Source organism: Pelophylax lessonae (genome assembly GCF_965119305.1).
Source record: "Pelophylax lessonae genome assembly, chromosome: 9".
NCBI classification, from domain to species: Eukaryota; Metazoa; Chordata; class Amphibia; order Anura; family Ranidae; genus Pelophylax; species Pelophylax lessonae.
Genome location: NC_138776.1, coordinates 232664735 through 232692638, shown reverse-complemented (window position 1 = coordinate 232692638; position 27904 = coordinate 232664735). Strand labels below are relative to the sequence as shown.

At 46.0% G+C, this 27904-nt stretch overlaps 1 protein-coding gene across 1 annotated transcript; it reads left to right on the top strand.

Annotated features, from left to right (window-relative positions):
• The first annotated feature begins 2176 nt into the window (after nt 1-2176).
• GSTP1 (glutathione S-transferase pi 1) lies at nt 2177-20525 on the top strand. Its single transcript, XM_082269354.1, has 6 exons — nt 2177-2217; nt 4521-4627; nt 9398-9485; nt 10437-10540; nt 10623-10730; nt 20312-20525. Exons 2-6 carry the CDS (start codon nt 4535-4537, stop codon nt 20498-20500), a joined length of 582 nt encoding a protein of 193 aa, XP_082125480.1. The 5' UTR covers nt 2177-2217; nt 4521-4534; the 3' UTR covers nt 20501-20525.
• Nucleotides 20526-27904: the final 7379 nt, after the last annotated feature.

Sequence of the window (27904 nt, the reverse complement as noted above, 5' to 3'; positions counted from 1 at the left end):
TCATAATGCTGGATAATTGCCGTCCGTTTTGGAAAGGTCTGTGTAGAGGGCAATGGTTGTATATGGTTCTGGCAGGATTTTGATGCGCTTTTGCAGCATAAATCACTTTTTTATAGCACAAAAAAAGATGTGTGAGGACAACACGTGGGTTCTCTGCTGATAAATAGGGGGAGGGGGGGGGTTTCAGTATGTGATGTGCTCGATCAATTTGATCCCTGTTTGCAAGGTCAGGGACTAACGTGCACATTTATGGACTGTGTGAATTTCACCAGTTCAGGTTGTTGCACTGATTCTGGTAGGTTTCAGAATATTTGTTGCGTTATGACCAGTCTTCACGGTCTGCTAGTTTAAGACCCGGTTCACACTGATGCGAGTGCCGGGTTCGCATGTAATGTCGGAGCGCACTGCTCCGACATTACATGCGATCAGCTGTGCGGTGCGAGTTTAGCCATACAGTTTGTATGGCTAAATTCGCATCGCACCCGGTGCAAACACGCACAGGAGGCATTTTTGCAGCCGCATCAGGATCGGATCGCACAGCGGTTCACACTTGTGCGATCCCATCCTGTGCGAACTGCACGATCGCACTGCGATATGCGATCAAACTGGGGGTGTCGTTAAGATTACATTGACACCCCCAGCGTATCGCATATGGCAGTGTGAACTGCCGGGGGTGCGTGTGCGATGCGGGAAAAGGCTGCGAATTCGCAGCCTTCCCGCATCGCAATAGTGTGACCCGAGCCTTAGTTGATCATTTTGTAGTTCCATGTTCTGTACATGTATCTATTTCATTATGGGCAATGAGATCAGAAATCTTGTGCTCAATGTGATGAATACGTTGGTCTTGTTGCACTACATTAGTCAGGGAAGAACCCGTTGTGGAGAGATCCAGGTATAGGGTTTGCTTTAAGGAGATCTGCATGTTTTTCATGGTTTCAGCATTTTTGGCACCTGAAGCTCAAAGTACATGAGCTTGTTTGGCAGATTACAAGCGTTTTTGTTATATGTCAATGCCTGCCTCAACAGATCCAATATGTGTTGCGCTAAATCATAAATATACACGTTATACAATAAAAATTGAGTACCCTCAATTTGGATTAAACGTTGAAAACAGAGTACTAGATTTTGTCAGATTTTTGTCCCCCTTTACACCTGCTGTATGGAGGTATGAGTATGATCCTGGACTCTCCTGTAAACATCGCTTTGCTGACCATATATTACCCCTGCAGGGGACTGCTGTGTCTGACCCTGGGTGATTCCTGGGTCAGATATTGAGGTGCGAGGCTTGCATTTTTGGTGGTGGATTTCTATAGTCAGGTGTTTTGGAATCCATTGATTACAGCACATTTTTCCACACGTGGACTTAGTTTATTTCCTTACACGTGGACTTTGTTTAGGATTTATCAATATTTTTACTAATTTGGATCACATGGATGTTTTTCACATCTTTTATGTTTAGTTTTATTGTATCACGTGTATGTGATATTTATGATTTAGCGCAACACATATATTGGATTTGTGTAGTGGGATCAAATCTAGTGTTTGCAGCTTTATCACAGTTCACAATTATTAGCTTTGCATTATTGCGCTGATTTTCACCTATGGTGCCTGCCTCCAAACACCTAAAAATGATATGCTCAGGTGTGAATGGAGCCCTTGAACTTGCCTTACTTGCGCTCCTTTGCAGCGCCTAGCTGCTCTACAGCAGGTGCTGAAATTGGCTCTGTCAGTGACGATGGGGGAGTGGTTGCAGAATTTGTAAAGTTGAAGGACAGTTCCATCCTGTTCAACCAAGTGGTGGTGGTGCTGGTGGTGTTTTTTTTTTTTTTTTTTTTTTTTTCCCCCTTAATGATTGGCTGCTAGGCAGGAGTACCATCATAGGGGAGCAATTCGTATTCCACATTACCCAAAAATGCCAGGTATTCTCTACAGCTGTGGAAGAGCAAAGAGCTACAAGGAACCTCATTGGGAGGGGTTGGTTGTGACGACAGTCAAGAGAAGATCTAGGAGGGCTAATAGACTCCAGGAGGGAGAGCTTGTAGAATAGCTCTGGATTAACAGAGGTGTGTGTGTGTGTGGGGTGTGTGTTTCTGATCATAAAAATGTTCAAGAACTATCACTGATACTTTGAAGCAATATTGTTTACTGTGCTTGTAACATGATAACCTGTTTGTTTTTCAGTGCCTGGATACGCAATCGTATATTTCAATGTCCGAGGTAAGTAGAAATGTATCTTTGTTCATGGACTTTATTCTGAAACGGTCTCCTTCTCACTAGTAGTAACTTTCTAAAGGAAGGTTATAAAATTTGTTGCCTAGATGGAACAAAATATTGGCCACTGCAAGTACCGGCTCGGCTCTACTCGGCCGAGCTTGGCCCGGGTTGCTTTTCCACTGCTGGTACTGCATGGTATGGTGTTGAAACGGTTCGGTACGGTTTGCTTTTCCACTGTTTATAGTACTGATAAGTAGTGGGCAGGATTACTCTGTGGTTGCACCGCCTCTACTGCTGCATAAACAATGACAGTGATGATTATTGACCAATCATTGCCTTGTAGTGAGGACCAATCAGGCTGCATGGGAGGGGTTGTGGAATTTAGTACCGGTACAGTACACTTGGAACCACAATCGAGTAGGTACTGGTTTTTTTTTTTTTTTTTTTGAGCCGTACCGTTCGGTTCCATGCAGTGGAAAAGCGCCACCGTACCGTTCATACACCGTACCATGCGGTACCAGCAGTGGAAAAGCAAAAAAGCGAGCCGTACCATTCGGTTCCATGCAGTGGAAAAGCGCCATATATCTCCTCCTGTTCTGGAACTATGATTAGCCATGTGGACATGTCTTATAATTCAATTTTCCCTCTGAAGGTATTTAAATCTTTAGACATGCTTGGCTTGGGCACGTTTTTTACAGTATTGGTTGGCTAGCACAGAACATCAGCTTGCTAGTATCGCCAAGGGAGTACTGCAGTTGTGTCCACTATTTCCCACATTTTCAAAGGTTTGAAGTCCTAAAATGGATACCAAGATAATGCACAAGTATTTAATGTCAAAGATCCTTCCCACTGTACATGACCGAGTAGTCAAGTGACCAATGAATACCCCCCCCCCCCCCCCCCCCCCCCCCCAGACATGAAGACTAGAAATGGGGCAAGGCCACAGCTTTTTTAAGCTTTCTGAATGTTGCTATCCTAACAGGCACGGTGATGCTATGCTTCCAGCAGTAAAGGTTTACTTTCCCTAAATGGGTTCAGGGGGCCCTGCTCCTTTTTGGGCAACAAGCTTTGTGCATTGCCATTTGCTATGATATATGCCCAATAATTTGTGATGCATACTAGCTTTTTTTTTTTTTTTTTTTTTTGTCTTGCATGTTGGTGTGCGGTTTACAACCTCTGGTTCACGTTTTATGTGCATTTATTTTTGCTAAACAGCCTCTAAAGCATTGCACCTGCAATCGATGCATGGCCAAATTTGGTTCAGTGGTCATGAATAGCTAAATCATGGGTAAATTGACCTGCAGAAGAGGTATCCTTTTTTTTTCTGTTAGCTGAGATTGTGAATGGCTTAATGCAAGTATTGGTAAAGGGCGGAATAAAACTATTACACATGCTCTAATAGAAGTTGTACAATATATTGCCTTACTCATACAGTGTGGATTCCCAAACCCCATCTCCACTCCAGACAAATGGAAGAACTGTTGGGTTTGGATGTCCTCCATCCTCATTGTTGGCTGTTTTTTATTATGACTTCGTGTTACTAAACCCACTACAGTAAAATCAGTCTATATGCAGTAAAGCATGCTTGTTATGCTCACTGGCTTCTAAGGGGTTAATCCTCCACACTGTAAAATGGCTGCTCGATTCTCTTTTCTGATCCCCCTCATTCCTTGTATGTATTTATTTTTTTTTTCTGTCCCCCAATCCATCTGATAGTACAGAGCCTTGGAGGCACTCTCCGCGTGCTCAGGCCAAGGCTGGTCAGGGGTCATGCAGCCTCATAGGACAGTCAGAGGAGAATGAAAAATCCTTCTATAATCTGAAACCAAACACTTATAATAAGACTGCTATATGCTGCTGAGAAGGTATTTAGCAGTTTATATTTTTACTAAAATAATTGCATGTTCTTTGTACTGTCGGAGACCAGATATTGTGAATGCAGCCCTCCAAGTCCACCCTGTCAGTAGCCACATGGGTGGTAAGCGGTCATCACCCACGCAGCTTGGGATTTAAATCCCACTCCTCCCTAATTTCCCACCCTAATCCTTTTCCTCCCCTAAAAGGAATTGGAACCAAGTTGGATCCTCCCCTGCATGGTGAGCAACCTGGAGTATGCCAAAACCTCTTCCCCCCCCCCCCCTCCTCCCCCTTTCTTAATAGGGCCACATCTCCTCCTGTCCAGCGCCCATGCCTGGCATCCTGTACACAAGTGTAATTTGATGCTGTAAAAATTGGCATTATGTAGGTGCTGACTAAATTTTGGGCAAATGTATTTTCAGCAAATCCTTAATGTCGCTTTGTCTTAGGTCGCTGTGAAGCCATGCGTATGCTATTGGCTGACCAGGGTCTGGATTGGAAAGAAGAGGTGGTGACATTTGATACCTGGACGAAAGGAAGCCTCAAAAAAGAAGCTGTAAGTTTATTAAAAGGATTCCTATTTTCATTGAGAGACCGTTTTCGGAAAAGGGGTTCGGCACAAAATGGTGTTTTTGCAGGTAGACCTAATGAAGGAGCATGTGCTTGTTTGTCAGTCATTTAGGGGACATGCATATATACATATTCTTGGACAGGTGAGTAAGTAGCCCTTGAGTGTTGGGGTATGATGTACATAATGTATAAGGTTTTGGTTGTTCAAGATTGTAGATGGCTTTCTGGAGCAAACTGAACGCCTTCACACTCCACGCAGATTAAAGCTGTATTTTTACCATTATATCAGCTCAGTGTACAGCAGTTAAAGGTGTACGATTCTTGCCGATAGGTGTTGGAGATGCCCAGAGAGGATTGCTTGGGGGGGGGGGGGGGGGGGGCAATGCAGTGAGGAATGAGGACCAAGAATGGGGTTTTATTTCCAATTCCATTTACAATATAGAGAAGTAGAATCATGTGCTCCCTAAGTATCCGAAATTCATTTATGGTAAAGCCACTAGCTTTAGGGATAGAGGGGTTAAAGTGTTGGATCCACCCAGGAGACCCCAAATGTTCTGGGACAAAGTTTCTTTGCCTGCAAGTGCAAAGCATGCCGACAAGTTTAAGTTTCCAGGACGGTCAGAGGTCTACATCTAGTCATAAAAATTTCAAATAAAGGGAGTTCATTTTGTGCAATACAACCCACGTAGTCTATGCCTTCGAATGTCCTTGCACCTTAATGTACATTGGGCGTACGAAGAGACCCTTAAAGTGCATTGCAGATCCTATTCACAATATTAAAATTGGTTTTAAAGATCATAGTGTCTCTTTGCACTTTAAACAATGCCATAGCCACGATCCATCAGGTTTAAGATTTTGGGGATCTGAGTCCATCTCTTTTGAAGAGGTACAAATAGGGTCAGGGAATTATCAAAATGTGAAACCAAATAAATTTACCTAACCGATACTGTATCACGAGAGTAATGAATGTAGAACTTGATATAAATTGAGATAATACCAGAAAGAGGAAGGGTATGTTCAATAGAAAGGAAGCTTGTACATATATTTTGATATTTTGTAGCAGGGATCTTCCATTGTGATCAATTTGAAGGTGGGATTATCTTCCTCCTAAAATTGGTCTCTGTGTTTTTTTTTTTTTTTTTTTTTTCAGGGCCTAGAACGATATTTTGGTCACAACGTATCGGTATGGGCTGATATTTTGTACATTTAAAGTTTAAAAATTAAAGGCCCTTTTTTTTGACACCCATCTGGTACTTAATGGCTGGCGGGCACCCTGTGGTGGCTGTCCGCCCCCCCCAATTGGTGGGTGGCTGGTACAGGTCCTGTGGATGGGTGTATAGCTGTGATACACTCCCACAAGACAAGTCCCGACTCCAGGCAAGGCTGTCCAAGGTGAGGGAGGCAGCCTAAGAAGGCAGAATGACGTCACAAAAATTTCGGACAGTTCCTGGGCAGATACCGATATATCGGGGAAAGTACGTATCGGCCCCCAATATCGGTTTTGCTGATTGGTCTATCCCTAGTATACATTGAATTCAGATAAACTTGTGCAGGATTATTTTGCCAAATTGTTAGAGGGACATATATAAGACTGTTTTGGTTTTGACTAGAACATCTAATTGTAATGTCCGTTTGAATGGAGTAGAAGGTTATCTAAAGGCATTAAATTTTTTTTTTTTTTTTATTTACATATTTGTGTGTCTTAACTGGTCAGTATAACACATGTAGTGGTGTTTATGTCCAGTATGTAAATAAAACTTCTGAATTTGATGCCTCCAAGAATTTTAAACTGGGTAACGTGAATGGCATCAGATTCATAGTCTGGATGGATCACCACTGGTCCTAATTCTGTAGTCTTTCCTGGTGGTGATCACGGGAGAGGGCTGGAGTGCAGGCAGGTCAATGATGGGGCTAAACATTCTGGCAGCTAGATGATAAATTGTGGAGCGCCACACCCTCAGATGAAGTGGTAATGACGAAACGTGTCAGTACGGGTCCATGCAGCGACCGGAGTTGCTCAGAGCTGTATGGTGAGAAATTGTGCATGTATACCCTGCAGGCAGGATAGTTATCGAACTGCTACTAACATACTAAAATTGACTTGTTCTGATGTGCTTGTAAGTGATTTTATGAGTCCTGGTTAAACTGTTTTTAAGATCGTGATTCTCGGCGTAACAGCTTTCACTATTATTTATTAATAATATTATTATTATTATTCAAAAAAATTCAAGTGTATTTTTCCCCAAAAAATTGCATTTGAAAGACCGCTGTGCAAATGCAGTGTGACCTAAAATATTGCAACGATCGCCACTATTCTTTTGGGGTCTTTGCTAAAGTAAGTGCGTGTGTATGTTTTGGGGGTTGGAAGTAATTTTCCAGCAAAAAAGTACTGGTGATAACTTGTAAGCAACAAGTGTCAGAAATGGACCTGGTCCTTAAGTAGTAAATAAGAATAAAACTAGTGAAAAACTTTTTTCCTTGATACCCAGATGGTGCAATGGAAAATTAAGGTTTTTAGTAGGGGGTGTTTGGGTGTTTTTTTTTTTTTTTTTTTTTTTTTCACTGCACTAGTCCTTTCTTTAGAGGCCTAGCCAGACCTGCAAACTAGCTTTAAAAATACAGTGAACTGCCAATCCCTCTGCGTTTTTCTAGATGTGGGCTTCATGCTTGGAAATTAGGTCTTGCAGCTCAGAATGGACTCCTTATTTATTCCTATGCAGCATCCAGCAGCTGGCATTCATGGAATGTTTTAACAAAGGTTGATCACCTTGTGTTTTTTTTTTTTTTTTTTTGAGCCATCTGCTTAGTTACTGCACTAATTCGATTCCATGAGTTCAATTTAGAGTGACTTCACCATAGCTTAAGGTGTGTGTGTGTGTGTGTGTGTGTGTGTGTGTGTGTGTTTTTCCTCCTGGAAAGCATTGCACCAGCATTTAACAGACTCCTGCAGACTGCCAGTGTAAATCCTTGTACACACGCAACAAATTTCCGCCGACCGGTCGTCCGTCTTTTGTCCAGAGTGGTGTATGTTTGTTGCAATGTGCTCTAGACTGCACACGAATTTTCCCGTACGACCGAATTCCACTTCAGAAGTGATGTCATGTGCTGGATGTTTTTGTATGTGTTCTTTCATCTCTGAGCATGCCTAGTCTTGCTCATAAGATTTTTCCCCATCGAAATCTGTACTAATGAGATGAAAATCGGACGTGTTGACGGTCGACAAATTATATAGCCTGCACACAAGGATTTTTTTCGGTCGGAGTCGGTTGTCGGAAGCACCATACTAACAATCCAAAAATCGGTAGATCGGTCGTCGGATGAAATTTCCCGGCCAAATTTCTACTCGTGTGTGTGTGTACGGGGCTTAAGTGTCTGCCCTGTACATCACATGGACAGGCAGTATCGCACTTACAGAAAGAATCCATTAACTACCACCAGAGGGCTCAACAGCTCCATGGTAGGTCATTGAATGAAAACTACAAGTCTACAAGGGCAAAGGATGTCGGGAACTTGTAGTGGATACATTCACAGAATGTATGCGAAGCCCGCACAGCTGTGCTCTTTTCAAAGCGACAGCTGGTAAGGGATCTTCTCCCTGTACTGCTGTTGCACAGAGGGCTCAGGTCACGGAGCTGCTGCATGAGTGGGGACATGTTAGTAGTTCCACCCTAAAAAAAACGGTGTATATCTGTTCCCGAAGGTGACCTTATCCTTTAAGCAAGCAATAAGGACTGCAGTGTTGGCGAAAAGTAAATCCGTTGACAGGCTGTACAGAATTACAAATTCTTTGGTAAAATGTTAAACTTGTCGCATCTAACTTTTTTCTTATAGCTCTTTGATCTAGTGTCTTGGGTGACTTGACTCAGACTAGTGTTGAGTACAAGCACGCTGGTAAGATTGATTGTCCTTGATTGTGATTGTCCTTGATTGTGAATACCCTTACAGAACTTAAATCTTGGCTCTATACCACTCCAGACCAGTTTTGAATTCTGCTTGGTCAGGTCCTAAAATATTGAAGAGCCAAATGCCAGTTTTAGATGGCATTCTGTGTCTCTAGTCGGAACATTTCCCCCCCCCCCCTCCCTTCCATTTGGAGTGGATTTTATGGAGACTTTAAGCTGACCATACACTATATGCAAATTTAGGCAATTCTTTAGGAAATTCCCTCTAACATTCGCTACTTAAATGTCAGCCCCTTCCTTTACTTTATCCTTTGAAGGGGCTGAACAGCAGCTGCATCCAGTCGGATACGGTTACTGTTCTAAGTATTCTGATAGCAACCAAAGGCATCTGTCAGAATTATAGTAGGCAAGGCAGGATATTTGTCCATCTGAGCTGTAAAGCATTGGAGAAGTTAAGGCTCTCTGCTCCTCCCCATGCTCACTGGAGCACTGGGTTGTGGAGGGTGCTGGGAGTGGCTGGCTCAGGCTCTCAGCGAACCTCAGAGGCTGTGTCCGTCCCGGTATGTGGGCAGATTCTGACTTCATTATTGTGATCTGGCCTGCGCCTAGACCGGCTCTGTGGCTTCAGCCCGCTGTCTGCTGAAAAATCAGAACATACTGCACTCCTGTGATCCACAGGATCAAACAAGCTTTGGCTGTACTTCTCCTCCTTTTTTAAAGCCACTGGATCAGCAGAAGTCTACCAGCCAACAATTTCAGGTCATCGGGTGCAAACTAAAGAGTCTCAGTATAGGGTTTTTAGCTACTTTCCTCTAGATGTGCGCCTTTCTGAATGTTTTTGCTTTGCTTGTCAGGTGTTTGGCCAACTTCCAGCATTCAAGGATGGAGACTTCACTATGTATCAGTCAAATGCGATTCTCCGTCACCTTGGTAGGAGTCATGGTAAGTGGGTTTTTTTTTTTTTTTTTTTTTTTTTTTTTTTTTTCCCCACAGCATTCAAGTCCTATATTTTGATGATAAGGTAGTGACTTGATGGTGCTGAAAACTTAAATGGATAAAGCATTCGTGTGTTGGTTATTACAGCTGTACTAATATTGACCCAATGGAGCAACAAAGTGAGAAGTAGGCTGCTTCCGTACACCAAGGAACTTTTGTATTCTGACGCCTTTCTGTTGGAACCAGAGTTACTTTTTTCAGCAATTTGAGCTTTTAGTAGCTCCTCTTATGGATGGGGCTACAAAGGCCAGCCTTTGTTACCCCACATGCCTTGGCTGCCCATCACTGGTTTTCCAGCCTTGGACCACTTTTTGTACATCCTAACCACTGAGAACCACAAGAGCTGCAGTTTAAAAGTTGCTCGGACCCACTCACTCATCTAGCCATTACAATTTTTCCAGTGCCACAGTCCCTCCAAATCCTTGTCCTTGTTTCTTTCAACACCAGTTTTAGGGGCAGCATGTTCTTTCGTTACCTAATATTCTCATGCTCACAGACTCAAACATTGCATTTTTAAATGAGCCTAAAACCCTCAAAGACTTGATATGCTCCTGTCATGCCACCTATGCCTCTCGTGCTCTCCTGGTAGAGCATGGCTTTCAGCAAATACTTTACAGCTGAAACTTCCAAGTGTCTTGATGCCTACCATCATGTACTGTGGTCTCCTCTGCCAGCCCCATGTCTGTGGCTGGAAGTAGTGAGCAGTGAGCCAACACACCAACCCCACCACATATTCCTTGCTCTTTCCCCTTACAGTTCTATATCCGGCACAACCTTTTACATCTAAAACATTGGTGTATCAGATGCCTAGTACTCTGCCACATGCTGTGGTTGCACTAGGTTTTAAATGCCAGCTGATGGTGGTTAGCCTAAACCTGTCACTGATTTCTCTCCTAGGTCTGTATGGAAAAACTCCAATTGATGCTGCAAATATAGACATGATAAATGATGGAGTGGAGGATTTCAGGTTGAAATATGTCCGTCTCATCTATCAAAACTATGTAAGTATGACTTGGTAGTACAGGTTTTCAACACAAATCTTCACTCTTTGTGTGGATATATCCATTTTATTTTTTCTTTCAGGAAAATGGAAAGGAAGATTACATAAAGGCTCTTGGCAATGATCTTTGTCATTTTGAGCGCATCCTTTCTAAAAATAAGGAAGGAAAGGGCTTTCTTGTGGGAGATCAGGTAAGAATCTGTGTGATTTCACTAGTATAACTTGTTGCTATAGCAGCAGGAAAACAAAATGTGGTGTGGAAAGTGGTCTTGAGACACTTAAACTTCAAGATCTATACTCTGAAATACATAAAGTACCCATATTTCAAGCTGTGTAATACGTCATACCTGTTCTGTAAACCAGCTATTCTGGTCCATTATGTGTTTGCATGTGTGTTACAAGCTAGACATGTATGTACCTTCTGTTCTAAAAAGGGCCTACTGGGCTTTGCACTGCTTTAATTAAGGGCCTCTGGTCCATTTAGCCACATCAGCAACTTTCAGTGCTGAAGGATTTCACCTTTGTTACAAGCCTCTGGCACGCTACATTATAAATCAAGAATCTAACCTTACTCATTATGATTATAGCAAATGGCATTTTTAGATTGGTTAGTTTCACTCGATGTAATCGTGTTTTTTTTTTTTTTTTTTTTTTTTTTGTTGTTGTTGTTGTTGTTGGTTTTTATTTTCTATGTAGCTGCCATGGGTGGAGCAAAGAATCTGTCACTTTAGTCATAGCTGTGAGTCAGCTGGGGATGGTGGCATCAAAGATGTGTTCTTAGGCCTTTGGGATATTATCTACATAAAGTAAATAAGCCTTTTTAAAAGTGCATAAACGATTAAAGATTAGGTTGTAAACGCATACTATTATATTTTTTTCCCAACCTGAAAGAGAAACACATAATGAGCTGGTATGCATCGCATACTAGCTCATTATGAAATACTTGCCTTAGAACGAGCCCCCGCCGTCTCGCCCACTTACCTGTATGACGGGCGACATGTTCAGTCGCCCGTCTTCCGGGATCGAGGCATCCGGCCATCTGATTGGCCGGGCCCGCGATAACGTCACTCGCGCATGCGCGCGGGAGCCGCCGTTCACGGCATAGGGCTCTGAAGGAACGGCACGGGTGGCCGTTCCTTCAGAGCGCATGCGCCGATATCGGCTGCATGCAATGTAAATATCTCCTAAACGGTACATGTTTAGGAGATAATTTACAGTACCTATGATAAGGCTTACCTATAGGTAAAAGTTGCAGAGGAGGGTTTACTTCCTCTTAAGTGAGGAGATGGGTTTCTATTGCCTTACTAGTGTTTGCCGAGAGCATTACTTGGCCTATAAAAACAGGGGTTACCCCCCCCAAACTTAAAACCTGAATACTGCTTGGAATTCCAGATGTGAGGGTGATTGAAGGGAGGAGAATCAGGAAAAGGCTGTTCGCCAATCTTCCCTCTGTATAGAAAAGTGCTTTGCTTTAAGCATTTCTATGTTGGCAGCTGTCAGATTCTGGCAGCCAGGAATGTAACAAATCAAATATTGCCATAACTGGAAGCAATGCAGGGGAGATATCAAGGGTCTAATAGACCCCTAATGTCTCCATAAAGAGGACCTGCCACTGCACAATAGGCTGATGTGGGGGGGCTTTTTAGGGGCCGTTGTGATAGAATGAATGTAAGTAAAAAACAAGGGGCCTTTTTAACCACTTTACCACCGGAGGATTTTGCTGTCTAAGTCAGTCCTGAATCGCAAAAAGTGGCCCAGTGCGACTTTAACTGACAATTGCGCGGTCATGCAACGCCGTCCCCAAACAAAATTTACATCCTTTTTTTTTTTTTCCCCCCACAAACAGAGCTTTCTTTTGGTGGTATTTGATCACCTGTGCGATTTTTACTTCTTGCGCTATAAACAAAAAAAGAGCGACAATTTTGAAAAAAAAATTTTTATATGAAATTCCCCCCCCCAAAAAATGTGAAAATCGTTTTTTTTTTTTTTTTTATCATTTTAGGCCAATTTGTTTTCTGCTACATATTTTTGGTAAAAAAAAAATCGCAATAAGCGTATTTTGATTGGTTTGCGCAAAAGTTATTGCGTTTACTAAGGGGAAAGATTTCTGTCGTTTTTGGTGGGTTTTTTTTTTCGGGACTGCGACATTGCAGCAGACAGATCGGACCCTTGACTGACATTTTTTTACACTTTTGGGGTTACCAATGAGGGGACTGTGTGACACAGGGACAGATCGCAGGTTCAGCTATGCTGAACCCTCCAATCTGACCCTGCCTGTCACTTAGGAGATCCGCCTGCTTTGTTTACACAAGCGGGTGGATCTCCAGACTCGATTCCCCGATCGGGGAAGAGCAGCGGCGATCGCTGCTGCTCCTCCCCTGGCCCGACTCCCACTGTGACTGAATACAGCGGGAGCGAGCCTCCGGCAGCGAGCGCCACCGAGAAGGGAGTGTCTGGCGACGTAGGTCTACGTCGTCAGACGTTATCGAGCCACTTTGCCGCAGTAGAGCTCTAGTGAGCAGCGGCAAAGTAGTTAAAGAATGAAGGCACCCACACCCGCCACCTTCATTTAAATAAAAACGTGTACTCCCAGGATGCATGTTTATGTAAACATTTGTGAACACATTGGTTTGCACCTCACAAGCTGGAGTAAGGTTAATAAGTCTAGGATTGATACCTCTAAACTGATCGGCTGTAAAGGTTTTAAAAATCCCTTATGGACAATTTGAATGCTATCATTTTTTCTCTTACGTCCTCCGACAGTCGCCGCCTCCTCTAAGTCCTCACTGATTGGTATTGTCTTCCTATCCGTAGGAATAGCTAGGCATATAGACTTAGTCCAAAGACAAAAGGCATTAGCATATACACACCCACGGGGCTGTCCCATCCGGTCAATACCCCCCTGCATTACTACTCCCAACTCAGTTTTAATTTGCCTAGCGTCAGGAATAGTCAGGCTACCTTGTGCTGGGGCTTCAGTCTCAGCCTTCCTGAATCTGTTATTTGATTTTCTTTTATACTGTCAATTTTTTCTCTCACTTTACTAGCTGTTTATTTTGTCAGCTTTAGTGTTATTCTTCGGATGAAGATGGATCATGCGGTGCTGGGATTCGGACTGGCCGCCCTGGTTCTCCAGGGCACAGAGGGTCAGATGGACCCCCAGCCCGCCATCGAGCGTTCAGCTATGGTTCGCCCTGGTATTAATAACGACCCATCCCTGTTCGCTGCAGGGATGCAGCCGTGAGGTGGCTACCTCACAGGACTTGTCTGCGGTGCTGCAGCGTCATGTCCCTGGCTCACGGCACTCCCTGTCAGATGAGGACAGAGGTTTATCAGTCGATGGAGGCTCCCCATGCCATCGGGTACAGGTAAGTACTTTTCTGTGTGGGGCCTCTGCCTGGGGTGGCAGTCTGTGTTGCTGTGTGTCCCCATGTCTGTGCCTGTGTGACTCCCTGTGCGATTCGCTTTGTGCAGATCTGTATGTTTGCCGGGGGTCCCTGTCCCTGTGTCACCTTAGGTGCATGTTTGGGGGTACAGACTTGTGTGTTGTGCGGCGACCGCTGCGGGGGTAAATTCGCGCGGTCCGCCATGTTTTTACTATGCACACGTGTATAGCCCCTCTGGGGCGAGTATACAGGTCATTTTGGCGCCATCCTGTGGGCGGTAGAACGATCGGTTCGGCCGCATGTCGGCGGCCATCTTGGTGTAGCCTCCTATGCATCCCTATGGGGCAGCCATTTTCCCTGGGGGACTGGCTTATAGCCAGCCCCCTCCAGCATTTCCTTTTCCTCTCAGGCAGCAAGGACACAGGTAGAAACGATCTGCGGGCTCTGCAGTTTATCTCTGTCTTCTTCTGTATACTGCTTCTGGCTCAGTTTCTTTCTCCTTTTGGGGGTCTTCATAGCTGTGACAGTAGCGGTGGGCTGCGCACTCCGCAGCGCTATTTAAGGGGACAGTACACTACTTTTTTTGCACTGTAGTTTTTTATTATCTTGAGCCATGGATTCTCAGGAAAGCAAGTTTCCTCCAGCTTTAGTGGGGGGGCCCCAGTTCTCCTGTGGCCCCGCTGCGACCTGATCTGGCTGCTGTAGTTGCGACTTTAGTGGCAAATATGGAAATGCTGATGTCTGAACGGGCTGCGAGAAAACGGCCCAGGCTGTCTCTCTTCTGATTCAGATGGGGATATGGCTGCTGCTGCTGCTGCGAGCGTGCCCTTTTCAGGGTCCTGCTCATCCTTAGACCCCGGGGTCTGAGGGGGAGGCTGAGGTGGAGGGTGTTGATACATCCTCCCCAGGGTCACCTGAACGGGCGACCATGGACGAGTTGATGATTTCGGTTAAGGATACCTTACATTTGGAGGACAAGCCCAGTCCTCCGGGCGTTGTGTCCTCTTTTGGGATGCACAGGGCCCGCAAGTCTGTGCAGGTTTTTCACTGCCCTGCTGAATTTCATTACACTGTTAATGAAATGTGGCGCACGTTAAAACGTCCATTCCTGGTACCTAGTCGGTTCAAATTGCTTTATCCTTTTGCGCCGGCTACAGAATCGCGATGGTGTGTGCCTCCACAGGTAGATCACACTGTGGCCGTGCTGAGCAAGGCTACCTTGGTTCCTACTGAGGATACCCCGGTTTTCCGGGATCCCACGGACCGATGGTTGGAGTCTCTAGCCTGCCATTCCTATACGGTGGCGGGTTCGTTGCTCAAACCAGTTTTCGCGTCCGTTATGGTGGCTCAGGCGGTGGCTGATTGGATTAAGGTGCTTAGAAGCAACCTAGTGTCTGATGACGTGCCGCCTGCACGACTGGAAATGGTGGACCAGATCCATCAAGGAGTCATGTATCTGTGTGATGCAGCCCTGAATGAGGCCCCCTCGGTGGCTCGCCTCGAGTGTCACGGTACTTAACCGGCGACTGATATGGCTGAAGAGCTGGTCGGCCGACCAGTCCTCGTGGAAAACTTTTGCTGATTTTTACCTATGCTGGCTCTCGCCTTTTTGGCGAGGTGTTGGATACCCTGGTAAAAGGCGCCACGGGGGGCAAGAGCACTGCTACCCCAGAACCCGAAGAACAAGTCTTTCCGTGGCAAGCGGGGTTCTGCGCCTAGATCAAATCAGGGGTCCTTTCGTGCCTTTCAGAACCAATCCAAGGGCAAGCCCTTCAAGGCCCAGGGCAACCAGAGGAAACCCTGGGCGGGTAAGCAGAAGACCGGCAATGCCGGCTCGGCGGGACACTCCGCCTCTGCCTGAAGGGGCGCCCTCACCCATTTCTGGGGTGGGGGGACGTTTGCGCGGTTTCCTCCAGCCTTGGCTGCTCCGGATCTCGGACAGGTGGGTCCAGGAAATCGTTCGATCAGGTTACAAGATCTAATTCCTTTCCAGGCCGGCGGACAGATTTCTTTCCCTCCAATCTCCATCTGCTTCCGGGGCGTTTGCAGGACTTGCATCAAGCGGTGCAGGACCTGCTTGCTCAGGGGGTGATTGTCCCGGTGCCTCATCGGGACAGGTTTCGGGGGTTCTGTTCGAATCTGTTCACTGTGCCCAGGAAGGAGGGCAAAGTGCGTCCTATTCTGGACCTGAAAGCTCTGAACCGCTTTGTGCGTGTTCGGAAGTTTCGAATGGAGTCTCTCCGTTCGGTAGTGGCCTCGAGTCCAGGAGAATTCCTAGCTTCGATAGATCTGAAGGATGCGTACCTGCACATCCCCATTTGAGGGTCATCAGCGGTACCTTCGGTTCGCTATCGCAGAGGACCACTACCAGTTTGTGGCGTTACCGTTCGGTCTCGCTTCGGCACCCAGGGTGTTTACCAAGGTGTTGGCGCCAGTTCTGGGCCTGCTGCGGGCCCAGGGCATTGCGGTCCTGGGGTACCTGGACGATCTGCTTCTGAGATCGCGTGCCAGTCAGGACCTTGTGCGCGCTCTGTCCATCACGGTACAGACGCTCCAGGAGTTCGGGTGGACCAACGTTCAAAAATCAGCGTTGTCTCCGTCACTTCGCCTTCCCTATCTGGGAATGGTTCTGGACTCTGCTCAGGCAAAGGTATTCTTGCCGGAGGACAAGCTCCGGACTTTGCGGGGCGAAATCCGGTCCCTCAGGGACAATCCGTCCTCGTCACTCAGGACCTGCATGCGGGGCCTGGGTTTGATGGTGTCGGCCTTCGAGGCAATTCCCTTTGCCCAGTTCTACGCGCAGGCTCTCCGGACGGAGATCCTGGCCAGGTGGGACAGACTTCCTCAGTCCTTGGATCTGGATGTCTCCTTGAGTCGCCAGACCAGATTGGCTCTTCTGTGGTGGATCCAGTCCCCGTCGGTGGCGGAAGGCAAGTCCTTCTGGACAGTGGTTACCACGGACGCCAGCCTGTCGGGCTGGGGTGGAGTCCTGGGCAACCAGTCTGCCCAGGGCACTTGGTCGGAGGAGGAATCCTCCCTCCCGATAAATGTGCTGGAACTACGAGCAATAAAACGGTCTCTTCCAGTGGTCGGACCGTCTCCAGGGCCTGCCTGTTTGCGTACAGACGGACAATGCTACCGCAGTGGCTTACATCAACCAGGGGGGCACCAGGAGTGCTCGAGCAGCCCAGGAGGTGACCGACATTCTGTCTTGGGCCGAGACTCATGTCCCGGCGATTTCGGCAGTTCTCATTCCGGGTGTGGAGAATTGGCAGGCAGACTATCTGAGCCGCCAGACACCCGGAGGTCTTTCAGATGCTGTGTGCGAAGTGGGGATCCCCAGACGTGGATCTGTTCGCATCCCGGCTAAATCGAAAGGTGGGAAGGTTCGTGGCAAGGACGCGCGATCCGTTGGCGGACGCCTCGGATGCGTTGGTGGCCCCTTGGCATCAGTATCATGTACGCCTTTCCTCCGATTCAGTTACTATCCCGGTTCCTTCACAGATTGGTCTCGGAACCGCACATGGTGATTCTGGTGGCGCCAGACTGGCCTCGCCGGTCCTGGTACGCCAACGTTGTTCACCTGGCAGTGGCGCCTCCGTGGCGTCTGCCGCTGCGGGAAGATCTCCTGTCTCAAGGTCCGATCTTCCATCCTGCTTCAGTCGCTGGCTTTAACGGCCTGGCTGTTGAGACCCAGGTCTTGAAGGACAAGGGTCTATCTCCTGAGGTTATTCCTACCCTGGTCAAGGCTAGAAAATCCTCCTCTGGTAAGATTTATTACCGTACCTGGAAAGCCTATTTCGTCTGGTGTGAGTCCAGGGGGTTCTCCCCTCGTTCTTACTCGGGTGTTGAGAATTTTGGCTTTCCTCCAGTCTGGAGTGGATCAGCGCCTGGCGCTAAAGGGCCAGGTGTCTGCACTGGCTGTTCTTTTCCAACGCCCTTTGGCGTCTCGTTCTTTGGTGCTCACCTTCATTCAAGGGGTGCGACATCTGGCTCCTCCCAGGAAGGAGCCTTTACCTTCATGGGACTTGAACTTGGTTCTGTCCGCGTTACAGCGTGCTCCCTTTGAAAACATCAGGGAGATATCGTTGCCTCTGCTGTCTAAGAAGGTTGCCCTTTTAGTGGCGATCACTTCGGCTCGCAGAGTGTCGGAGCTGGCGGCGTTGTCTTGCCGCTCCCCTTACTTGATCATTCACGAGGATAAGGTGGTTTTGCATCCACCCCCATCCTTCCTTCCCAAGGTGATCTGACTTTCACCTTTAATGAGGACATTGTCCTGCCTTCGCTTTGTACGAAGCCTAAGCATCCGAAGGAGATTGCTTTGCATTCCTTGGATGTTGTCAGGGCGATCAGGGTTTACCTGTCTATGAAATCCTTTCGGAAGACTGATTCCCTCTTTGTCCTTCCTGCAGGGACCTCGGAAGGGCATGGCTGCGTCCGCAATAACCATTGCCAAATGGATCAGACAGACCATTGAGCAGGCTTACGCCTTGAAGGAACGGGTTCCGCCCTTCCCTGTTAAGGCGCACTCTACCAGGTCTTTGAGTGCATCTTGGGCCTATTGGCATCGGGCCTCGTTGGCCCAGGTGTGCAAGGCGGCGACTTGGTCGTCGGTGCACACTTTTTCCAAGTTGTACAAAGTAGACGTTCTGGCATCAGCTGATGCTGCTTTTGGCCGCAAAGTTCTCAGTGCGGCAGTGCCATGATGGACCCTTGAATTTTTTTCTCTGGGTCCCTGGCTGTTGGCATTTGCTTTCCTGGGCTGTTGCTCCTGTTGAGCATTGTTTTTTTTTTTTTTTTCTGTTGCCCAGTTGGTTCTCTTACGGTGCATGTAAGATTCCTTTCTCTGATGTGGGTACTGCGTTTGCCTTTTCTACGGTTGCGTCTCCCACCCCTCATGTCTATACTGCTTTGGGACATCCCATCAGTGAGGACTTGGAGGAGGCGGCGACTATTGGAGGACGTAAGAAAACTGAATTTTTGTAAAATTCCTTTCTGAGTCCTCCGACAGTTCCTGCCCCCGCCCCTCTTTTGGGGTTCTTATTACCTACTGCTATGCTACCAAACTGAGTTGGGAGTGGTGATGCAGGGGGGGTATTGACCAGATGGGACAGCCCCCCCGTGGGTGTGTATATGCTAATGCCTTTTGTCTTTGGACTAAGTCTATATGCCTAGCTATTCCTACGGATAGGAAGACAATACCCATCAGTGAGGACTTAGAGGAGGCGGCGACTGTCGGAGGACTCGGAGAAAGGAATTTTACAGGTAAGATTTTACAAAAATTCTGTTTTTTCCACTTCACATGCAGAATTTTGTTTGTTTAATTTTTTTGTGAACCTAATGCTAAGGGTGTTTTTTAATGTAGCGTTGGCAGTGCAGAAATGTGCACATCCACATCACATATGGACGGGGAAGGATGTGGCCTGTTCTCGCCTCCAGAGGGCAAAAGGACATTACTAGAAGCACTTTTCTGGTGGTATTAACCTTTAGAGTGGCCTGTGCCAGATTCATCAATCCCTCTGCCAGTTTTCAATCGCTTTAAATGGGCTAAAGATTCAGGTGGTTCCTAAAAGCACAAAGTAACACTATGGCGGCATGAAAAAGATTTGCCTCCAGTTCATATAGGACAAAACTGGATGTAGAGAGACTATGCCTGTGGTGTACAGTTTGTGAAGGACGCTGTTGGCTTCACAGGCTCCTAGCAACCACTAATGCTGGCTATACACATGAAGATTTTTGGATGAGAATGTTCTTACGAAATTTTTTTGCACATTCGCTGAATGGCCAAATGTTGTCTGAAAATTTGTCTGTCTTTTTAAAATCCATGTCATTTCGGAGCGATAACCACATACACTGCCTGAAAATTCATCGCATTTTCCCGTCATTGCAGTCAAACCTAGATTTGACCCCACTAACAATTAGAAAATAAAAATTTCTCTTTAAAGAGCAAAAATCTATACTTTGCAAACACCCTGCTTGGGAAGCTGAGGTACTAGTTCCCCTCCTCCAGGTCTAATCTCCTCCTTGTGATTGACAGCGGGCATTGATTGTATAGCCAATAGCGGGTGGCTTGTCTTATGGGCACTGCCATTGGACTTGTTTTTTTTTTTTTTTCTGGTCCCAGGATACATAATTGCATTTTTGCTTGATCTAGGTGTGTGTCTAGCTAGAATTTTTTTATATATATATATATATATATATATATATATATATATATATATATATATATATATATATATATATATATATATATATATATATATATATATATATATATATATATATATATAATAATTATAAAATTATTCACTCATCCCAATATTGGCACATTCATTAACTTGTAGCCATAATATAATATACTGTTTTGTTTTTTCTTCTTTGTCTAGATTTCCTTTGCAGACTATAACCTTGTGGACCTGCTCAGGAACCACCAGGTGTTGGCTCCAGACTGCCTTTCAGGGTTCCCTCTCCTGTCTGCCTATGTCACCCGCATCAGTAGCCGTCCTAAGCTTGAAGCCTTCCTTTCCAGTGATGCCCACAAGAACAGACCCATCAATGGCAATGGCAAGCAGTGAAATGTCCTTTTGCAATCAGTGCTGTTTCTACAACAAGCAAAGAAAACAAAACCGCAATATTTTGATTTCTGATGTCATTTAAACATCTGTTGCTAGTTAATATTGTAATAAAAAAGATGCACCGTAAAGCTTGTCCTAATTTTTTTTTTTTTTTTTTTTTTTTTTTTTTTTTTGTAAATTGGTTCGGTGTTTAAATCATGTGCTTAAGGGTGTGTGTTTGTCTTTTACAAAAAAGTCTGTGGTTGAAGATTCCTCCAGTGACATGGGTTTCCTTCCTCTCCTCCCTGGCTCTTAATGGCTGTAAGGTTCCCTTAGGCCGCTGGGGTCATTGATGCGCTGTTTTGGGGGGGGGGCCCCCCCATCTTCAACCCCCCCCCTTTATAGTGGGGGGAGTATGAGACAAGCCAGGTGCAAGCAGCAGAAGCCAGGTAAGGGGAGAGGATCCAGGGTTGGTGGGTAGCATGAAATGTATGGTATGCAGGTTTCAAGAATCTCTTCCTTGTTTGAAGAAATTGTATCGGTCTTGTGCCGTTCCTCTTCCAAAGACCAGCAACACTATCTATAAAGGGGAGGGTCAGGTAAGTAGGTATTGGGTCCATTAACCACTTGCCGACCGCCGCACGACTATATACTGCGGCAGTTTGGCGCTCCTGGGCACAGCGACTTACCGGTACGTCACTCGCCCACGAACCTCTAGGGGGCAAGCGTGCACCGCCGGAGGCCTGCTCCCTCCCCCGCTCGTTCCCTGACATCCCCGTGCGAGTGACCGGCAGCTCCAATGTCCGCTGGCCACTCACGATCTCCTGCTGGAGAGGGAGAAAGGCAGGCGGTTAATGTAAACAAAGCCGCCTGTCATTCTCCCTGGTGTAACTGCAGAGACTATCGTATGTCTCTGTTTTTACATCACAAGCCATGCCCCTTGACAGTTGGAATCACGCCCCTTGGGACACACTTAACCCCTTGATCACTAATAAAGTTAACCCCTTCTTTGCCAGTGTAATTTTTACAGTAACAGTGCATATTTATAGCACTGATTACTGTAGTAATGTCTCTGGTACCCCCAAAAGTGTCAAATGTCAGTCAGGGGTCCAATCTGTCCGCTGCAATGTCGCAGTCCCGCAAAAAAAAATTGCAGATCGCCGCCATTACTAGTTAAAAAAAAAAAAAATAAAAATGACATCTTTCCTGTAGTTAGTAAACACAATAACTTTTGCGCAAACCAATCAAAATCCGCTTGCTGCGATTTTTTTTTTTTTTTTTTTTTTTTTTTTTTTTGAGAATTTCATATAAAATAAAAAAAAATAAAGTTTTTTAAAATTGTTTTGTTTTTTTTTTTGTTTAGCTCAAAGTAAGAATCGCACAGGTGATCAAATACCACCAAAAGAAAGCTCTGTTTGTGGGAAAAAAGGACGTCCATTTCATTTAGGTACAGCGTCGCACGACCGCACAATTGTCCGTTAAAGTCACGCAGTGCCGAATCGCAAAATAGGCCCTGGTCTTAAGCCAAATCCTCCGGGGCTTAAGTGGTTAAAAGAATGCATGGCTAATGAAATGTAAATCTTTCTAGCCCTCACCGCCGGCAATGTTCCTCAAGACATGCAGACAGAAGCCCTTTTATGGCTGTAAGCCATTCAAAAGCCTGCCAAGAAGGCCAGCAAGCAACGTTGGAGACACAAGCTTAGGAAGGGGCGGCAGGTCAATGTTTGGGCTGTGGCCTAAAGGCATTACCTAGGAAGTTATGTCGATCTTTTCTGCTAAAAGCAGAAACCGATAAGGAAGCGGAAAAAGCAGATATGATCTCCCTAAATTAAACAAACTGTTAAAGAAATGGCGGTCAAAACCAGCCAACTATAGACAGCAGGGGCAAGCCCCCTATTGGCTCAGAAGCTCCTTAAGTGAACCGTCACCAGTGTGGTGCTCGTGTGAGGAGTCCCCCGTAGAAGAGGAGTTGTTTGCCGGATTCGACTTTACCTTAGTGCAACTCCTGGTTAGCGCAATCAACAAAGCTTTTGCATAGGAGGAGGAAATATCACAACCCGCAAAAACTGTAAAATATTAGCCACAATAAAAGGTTGGTACTCATTTCTGTTGATGGAGAAGGAGGTGAAGGATAATCTATGATGAATGGAAGAAGATTGACCTGAAACCATCCTTATCCAACAGGTTTGAGAAGATGTATCCCTTCAAGGAGGAAGAAGTCCATGCACTGGAGGTGCCCTCACTAGTGGATGCAACTGTCATTAGATTGGCCAGACATGTCACATTATCTATGGATGATGCAGTTTCAGAAAAAGATGGAGCTAAAGAAAATGTATGCATTGGCAGGAAGTGCCTGCAAGCCTATATTGACACTGGCATCAGTTGCCAAGGCAATAACATTGCAGGGTTATCCCCAGAGACCGGAAGTGCCTCAATACTGAAAGATCAAACTGGCGGGTGATTTTGTAGGTGAAGCAGCGATTGACACACTGCCGTTTTCAGCCACAGTAATGGTATCATCAGTGATGGTGAGAAGAGCATTATGGCTCAAGCATGGACTGCAGACAGATTGTCAAAATCCAACTGGTGCCCTATCCCCTTTGACGGAGCAGCAAATTGGAAACCGCTATTTCAAAGATGACAAGGGGGCAAGTCTGGGATGATTCCTCAAACTTTGGGACCCAGCGCCAGCCAGAAATGACCATTTTATGAGTAAGATATGGGACACAAGATCCTTTAGAACAAAGATACCAAGAGGGTGGAAGAACCGGCTGACATTGGTGGCCCGGTTGAACAAATCAAGACAGAAACCCTTTTGAAGGTCCCTCCGTCCAGTTGGTACCTGACTGCCAATTTGCGCTAGTCTGGGCGGTGCGAATCAGGGACCCTTGGGCCACAAAGGGAATCTGGGAGTGTGGTGCCCCTGGAAGTGCCCCATTTTACCCGCACTGTGTCAACAGAAGATACAGAATCTTTGAATGTCAAATCAAGAACCAGTCCCTATGCAGAGAAAAACATCAGGGATTCTATTCTTCTCTAAATGTATTTGTTCCAACTTCCGAAGGTCTAAGATTTCAATGGAGTCGCTGCAGTCTGTCATAAAAACCATTTAGACAGACGGGGAGTGGATTTCATCCTTGGATTTGCAGGAGTCCTACTTGCATGTCCCAATACATCAACCATGTCACAAATATTTACGCTTTGCGATAATGGAATACCATTTTTCAATTCATTTGCCTACGGTTTCGTCTGTCAACGTCACTGAGGATATTCTACAAGGGGCTACTTCCGGTCATAGCCATGTTGCGCAGACCAGGTCTACAAGTGTTCCACTATTGGACGATGTCCTCCTAGCAGCCCGAACCCCACAAACAGAACATCGGGAGATTCTGGTCCAAACCCTACTGAGCCTAGGATGGATGGATAATCAACTGGCAAGAGTCAACCAGTGCCTACGCAGAGAATGCGGTTTATGGGGGCAATCCTAGATACCGACAGGAACACAGTAGAACTCCATTCAGAGAAGGCAATGGTGCTTGTCTCAACTAGAAAAGCTATCGGGACACTCATACCTCACTGCTTCCCAATGTCTCAGGCTGTTGGGATTCGTAGCGGCTACAATACCCATAGTAAAGTGGACCCACTGGCTGGTGAGAACCTTCCAGGTGGAATTCCTAATGCAATGGAAGAGCCGCTCCACGCGTCAACAGGTCTAACTGTTACCAGCGATGAAGTGTTCCCTTGATGGTGGCAGAAAGCAGTCAAATTACCACCAACTCAACCCACCGACACCAGTAGTGACAACATCAGATGCATCAGTGGTAGGCAGGGGAGCGCATTGCAATGGACATCTAGCCCAGGGCCAGTGGAGAAGCAGATGAAAGGAAGGCAGCCTTTCAAGCTCTAAAAGCATTTCAAAACCAAGTCAGAGGGACCAGTGTAATATTCCAGATGGACAACAGGGCAGCAGTCTCCTATGAACACTGCCAAGGAGGAACGAGGAGTCATGCACTTCTAACGGAGGTCCTGCCCATTATGAACTGTGCTCAACAGAATGTGTCAAGTCTTATCAGCCACTTGCATCCCAGCTCAAAAGAATTACTTGGCGGTTGCACTGAGCGGAAAACATTGGACAACAACGAATGGGCACTGAACCAGTCAGTCTTCCAGTGGATTTGCAGTCAGTGGGGTCATCCAGACCTCGCCTTAATGGCATCCCCGAACAACCAAATGCAGACGTTTTAACGAGGGTGAAATTCCAACAGGTGGAAGCAGTGGATGTGTTCAGCTCCAAGGTGGCTCTGTACCCTAGCATACGTATTCCCACCAACAACTATGAACCTATAATTCCTAGGTTACTGTACAGAATACGCAAACACCCAGGGGTGGTGATGGCAATCATTCCTTGTTGGCCCTGCCTGCCTTAGTTCCCACTACTAACAGGCTTTGGTGTTTGGAACCCCCAATCCCAACGCAGATCTACTTCCAGCAAGGTCAGCTGTGTCATGCAAATCTTACCAGCCTTCATCTCGCGACATGGAGATTGAGAGGAGAAGGCTACAGGAGGCAGGTTGCGTGGCCTCCATTATCGAAACCTTGCTGAAAGCAAGAGTGGCAACGACTAACAGTAGGATATGGGAAAGTTGCCACCTTCGCTAAGTCCATACGATTCGACCCATTAGTGCCACTGGAATTGCAGGTGCTAGAATTCCTTCAAACAGGCCTTGAAATAGGCCCACAGGCAAATACACGCAGAGTCCAAGTCTCAGCCCTTTTTTGGCTTTGTCAGGGATATGGTGGGCTACCTACCAGTTCGTACGAAAATTCCTGAAAGCTTGAAGTAGAGTTTGTTCTCCAATAAGATCGTTTGTTCCTCCATGGGATTTGCAGATGTTGTCCCAACCTCCTTATTCGGGTGACCAAGCAACCTTGTTGTGGAATATAACGATGTAATGGCAGTATGGAAAACTGCTTTCATCAGGAAGAATAATATCAGATATTCAGGCCTTAAGATACCAACACAAACCTCCTTATTGCCACTTCAAGGATGGAGTGATATTAAGAGCGCTGCCACAACATCTGCTGAAGGTAACAAACTATTTAATCAGAAACATGGCATCGTTCTCCCAACAATGTAGAGACCTTTCTAATCAGACGCATGAGTTGGAGGTCGTGTTTATCTTGTAAGTACAGAGAACAGCCTCTTTCAGAAGAATGGAAGACCTGTTCGTTATCCTAGGTGGGACAAAAAGGCTAGCAGCATTTTCCGATACACTGGCATTGTGGCTGGTCGAGACAATCAAGAGGGCTTATGAGGGGGGGCGTGGCTTGTGTGCAAGCTGAATGGCTGCCTGAGCTGAGAGCTCTCTGTAGCTGGCTGGAGAATCCACCAGCATCGGGAAAGCAAGCACCGATCCAGCACCACCGATTGTCCCTACTACCTGCCAGGAGCAAAGAGATGTCTTCCCGCAAAAGAAAGGGAGGGGCTGTACTAAGCTCACAGCCTTCTTTACTAGGCCGGCCTCACAGGCAGGAAGAAGCCAAGATGGCGCCGCACCTGCAGATCGTTGCGACGCCGCGGCCTACACAGACCTGCCAGATGCGGCGCCCATCGCATTAGAGGGGATGTTACCTACCTCCCTGCTGGATTCCTCCCCCGCAGCGCCGATCTCCAGCAGCCCTGCAAAGGCGAGAATGCGGATGGACTCATCGGAGCAGGCGGACCCCGCTGTAAGTACCCCTTCACACTTAATGCATGCCATGTCAGCTTTACAGTACTCTATTGCAGCCTTCCCCACCACTGGTCAACCTGTGCTTGACACCACCATGAAAAACATGCTGATAACCTTTCAATCCTCCTTAATGGTGAACCTCTCTTCTATCATTCAAAAATTCTCATGTGACATGAAACAAATGGGGAATAGAGTATCGTACATAGAAAATAAAATGGAGGGATGCACAGATACAGTGAATGATTTAGTGGATGCTAATACTGATCAGAGGGAAGACACCATGTGGATAAACATAAGTTAGCCGATCTTGAAGATAATAACAATAACGTTAAAATAAGGGGCATTCCAGAATCTATTCAGCCTGCTGAATTACAGCAGTATGCAACCATTATGTTTTCAGCCTTGGTGCCAGAATTGACCCCTATGGAACTGACCATAGACAGGATCCACAGGCTTCCTAAGCTGTGACATTTGGAGGACTCCGTCCCTAGGGATGTGCTGCCCCGTATACACTTCTACCCAACAATGGAAAAACTCCTACAAATGTACAGAAAATTAGGTACACTGCCTGCTCTGTATGCAGATATACAGCTATTCACTGACTTGTCCCAGCACACATTACAACAAAGGAGGCAACTGAAATCCTTAACCAAGGCTCTTTCAAACCACAAAATTATTTACAAATGGTGTCACCCTGCAACCCTGCTAGTCACGTACAACTGGATCCCTCACACAATATTGTCCATTGAGGGTGGTATGAAGCTTCTCCACTCCTGGGGCATTATCCTGGATCCTCCCAGGGGATTCCAAGATACTACTCGGCTATCTCCATCCCCCCCGCTCCAGGCAACAGCAAGGACCCTCAAGACAAAAATGTAATCCATGATCTGAACCACTTCCCCCACTGAGCATACAATGGTCCGGCCGGACTACTACCCCATGACCAATCTTATACTGCTATCCTCTATCCACTCAAGGTGGAATACCCCCCACTCCCTCATCAGCAAGCCTAGAACAGGATTCATCCTGCTGATTGTTCTACACAGATTGGTGTCCTTGTTCATCGCCATACCGAAAAGTTAAAGCTCTTTTGTGTCTTCTACACAGTTTTCCTATTGTTTGGTTATTTTTCTGTTTTGTTTCCTTTTTTATTTGTTTCATCGCTCCTGAGGACCGCCACAGCAGACCCTTTGGACTGTGAACCCCTGGTGACCACCGGAGAAATGTCATCTCTACAACCACCACAGCCTTGACATCGGTAACTTCCACCTCCTCTTATGGGCCATACACACTATAAGATTTTCTGAAGACTTTTTCCTTTAGATTTACCAAAACCAGATAATGAGGTCAAACCTAAACACTTTCAATTTGTATGCAATCTGGCAGGTCCTTGCACTACATAGAAAAGGTAAATCTGAAGGAAAAAGTCTTCAGAAAATCTTAGTGTGTATGGCCATACATGTTCAACTTTTGTTGTACAATTTTCTGTTAGATTTACCACAAACCACATAATGAGGTCAAAGCTAAACAACACTTTCACTTGTATCTAATTAGGCAGGCCTTTGTACTACATAGTTGAAGGTAAATTTCAAGAAAATTGTTCAGAAAATTGTATTGTGTATGGCCAGCCTTTGTGCGGACATTCTCATCAGGCATCAACCCACCTAACAAGGTAACCAATAATCTCCCTTAC

Coding starts and splice junctions, on each gene's coding strand:
- GSTP1 (XM_082269354.1), top strand. CDS start 4,535: ATGCGTATGCTATTGGCTGACCAGGGTCTGGATTGGAAAGAAGAGGTG. Junction 10,541..10,622: donor GTCTCATCTATCAAAACTAT/GTAAGTATGACT, acceptor TTTTTCTTTCAG/GAAAATGGAAAGGAAGATTA. Junction 10,731..20,311: donor GCTTTCTTGTGGGAGATCAG/GTAAGAATCTGT, acceptor TTCTTTGTCTAG/ATTTCCTTTGCAGACTATAA.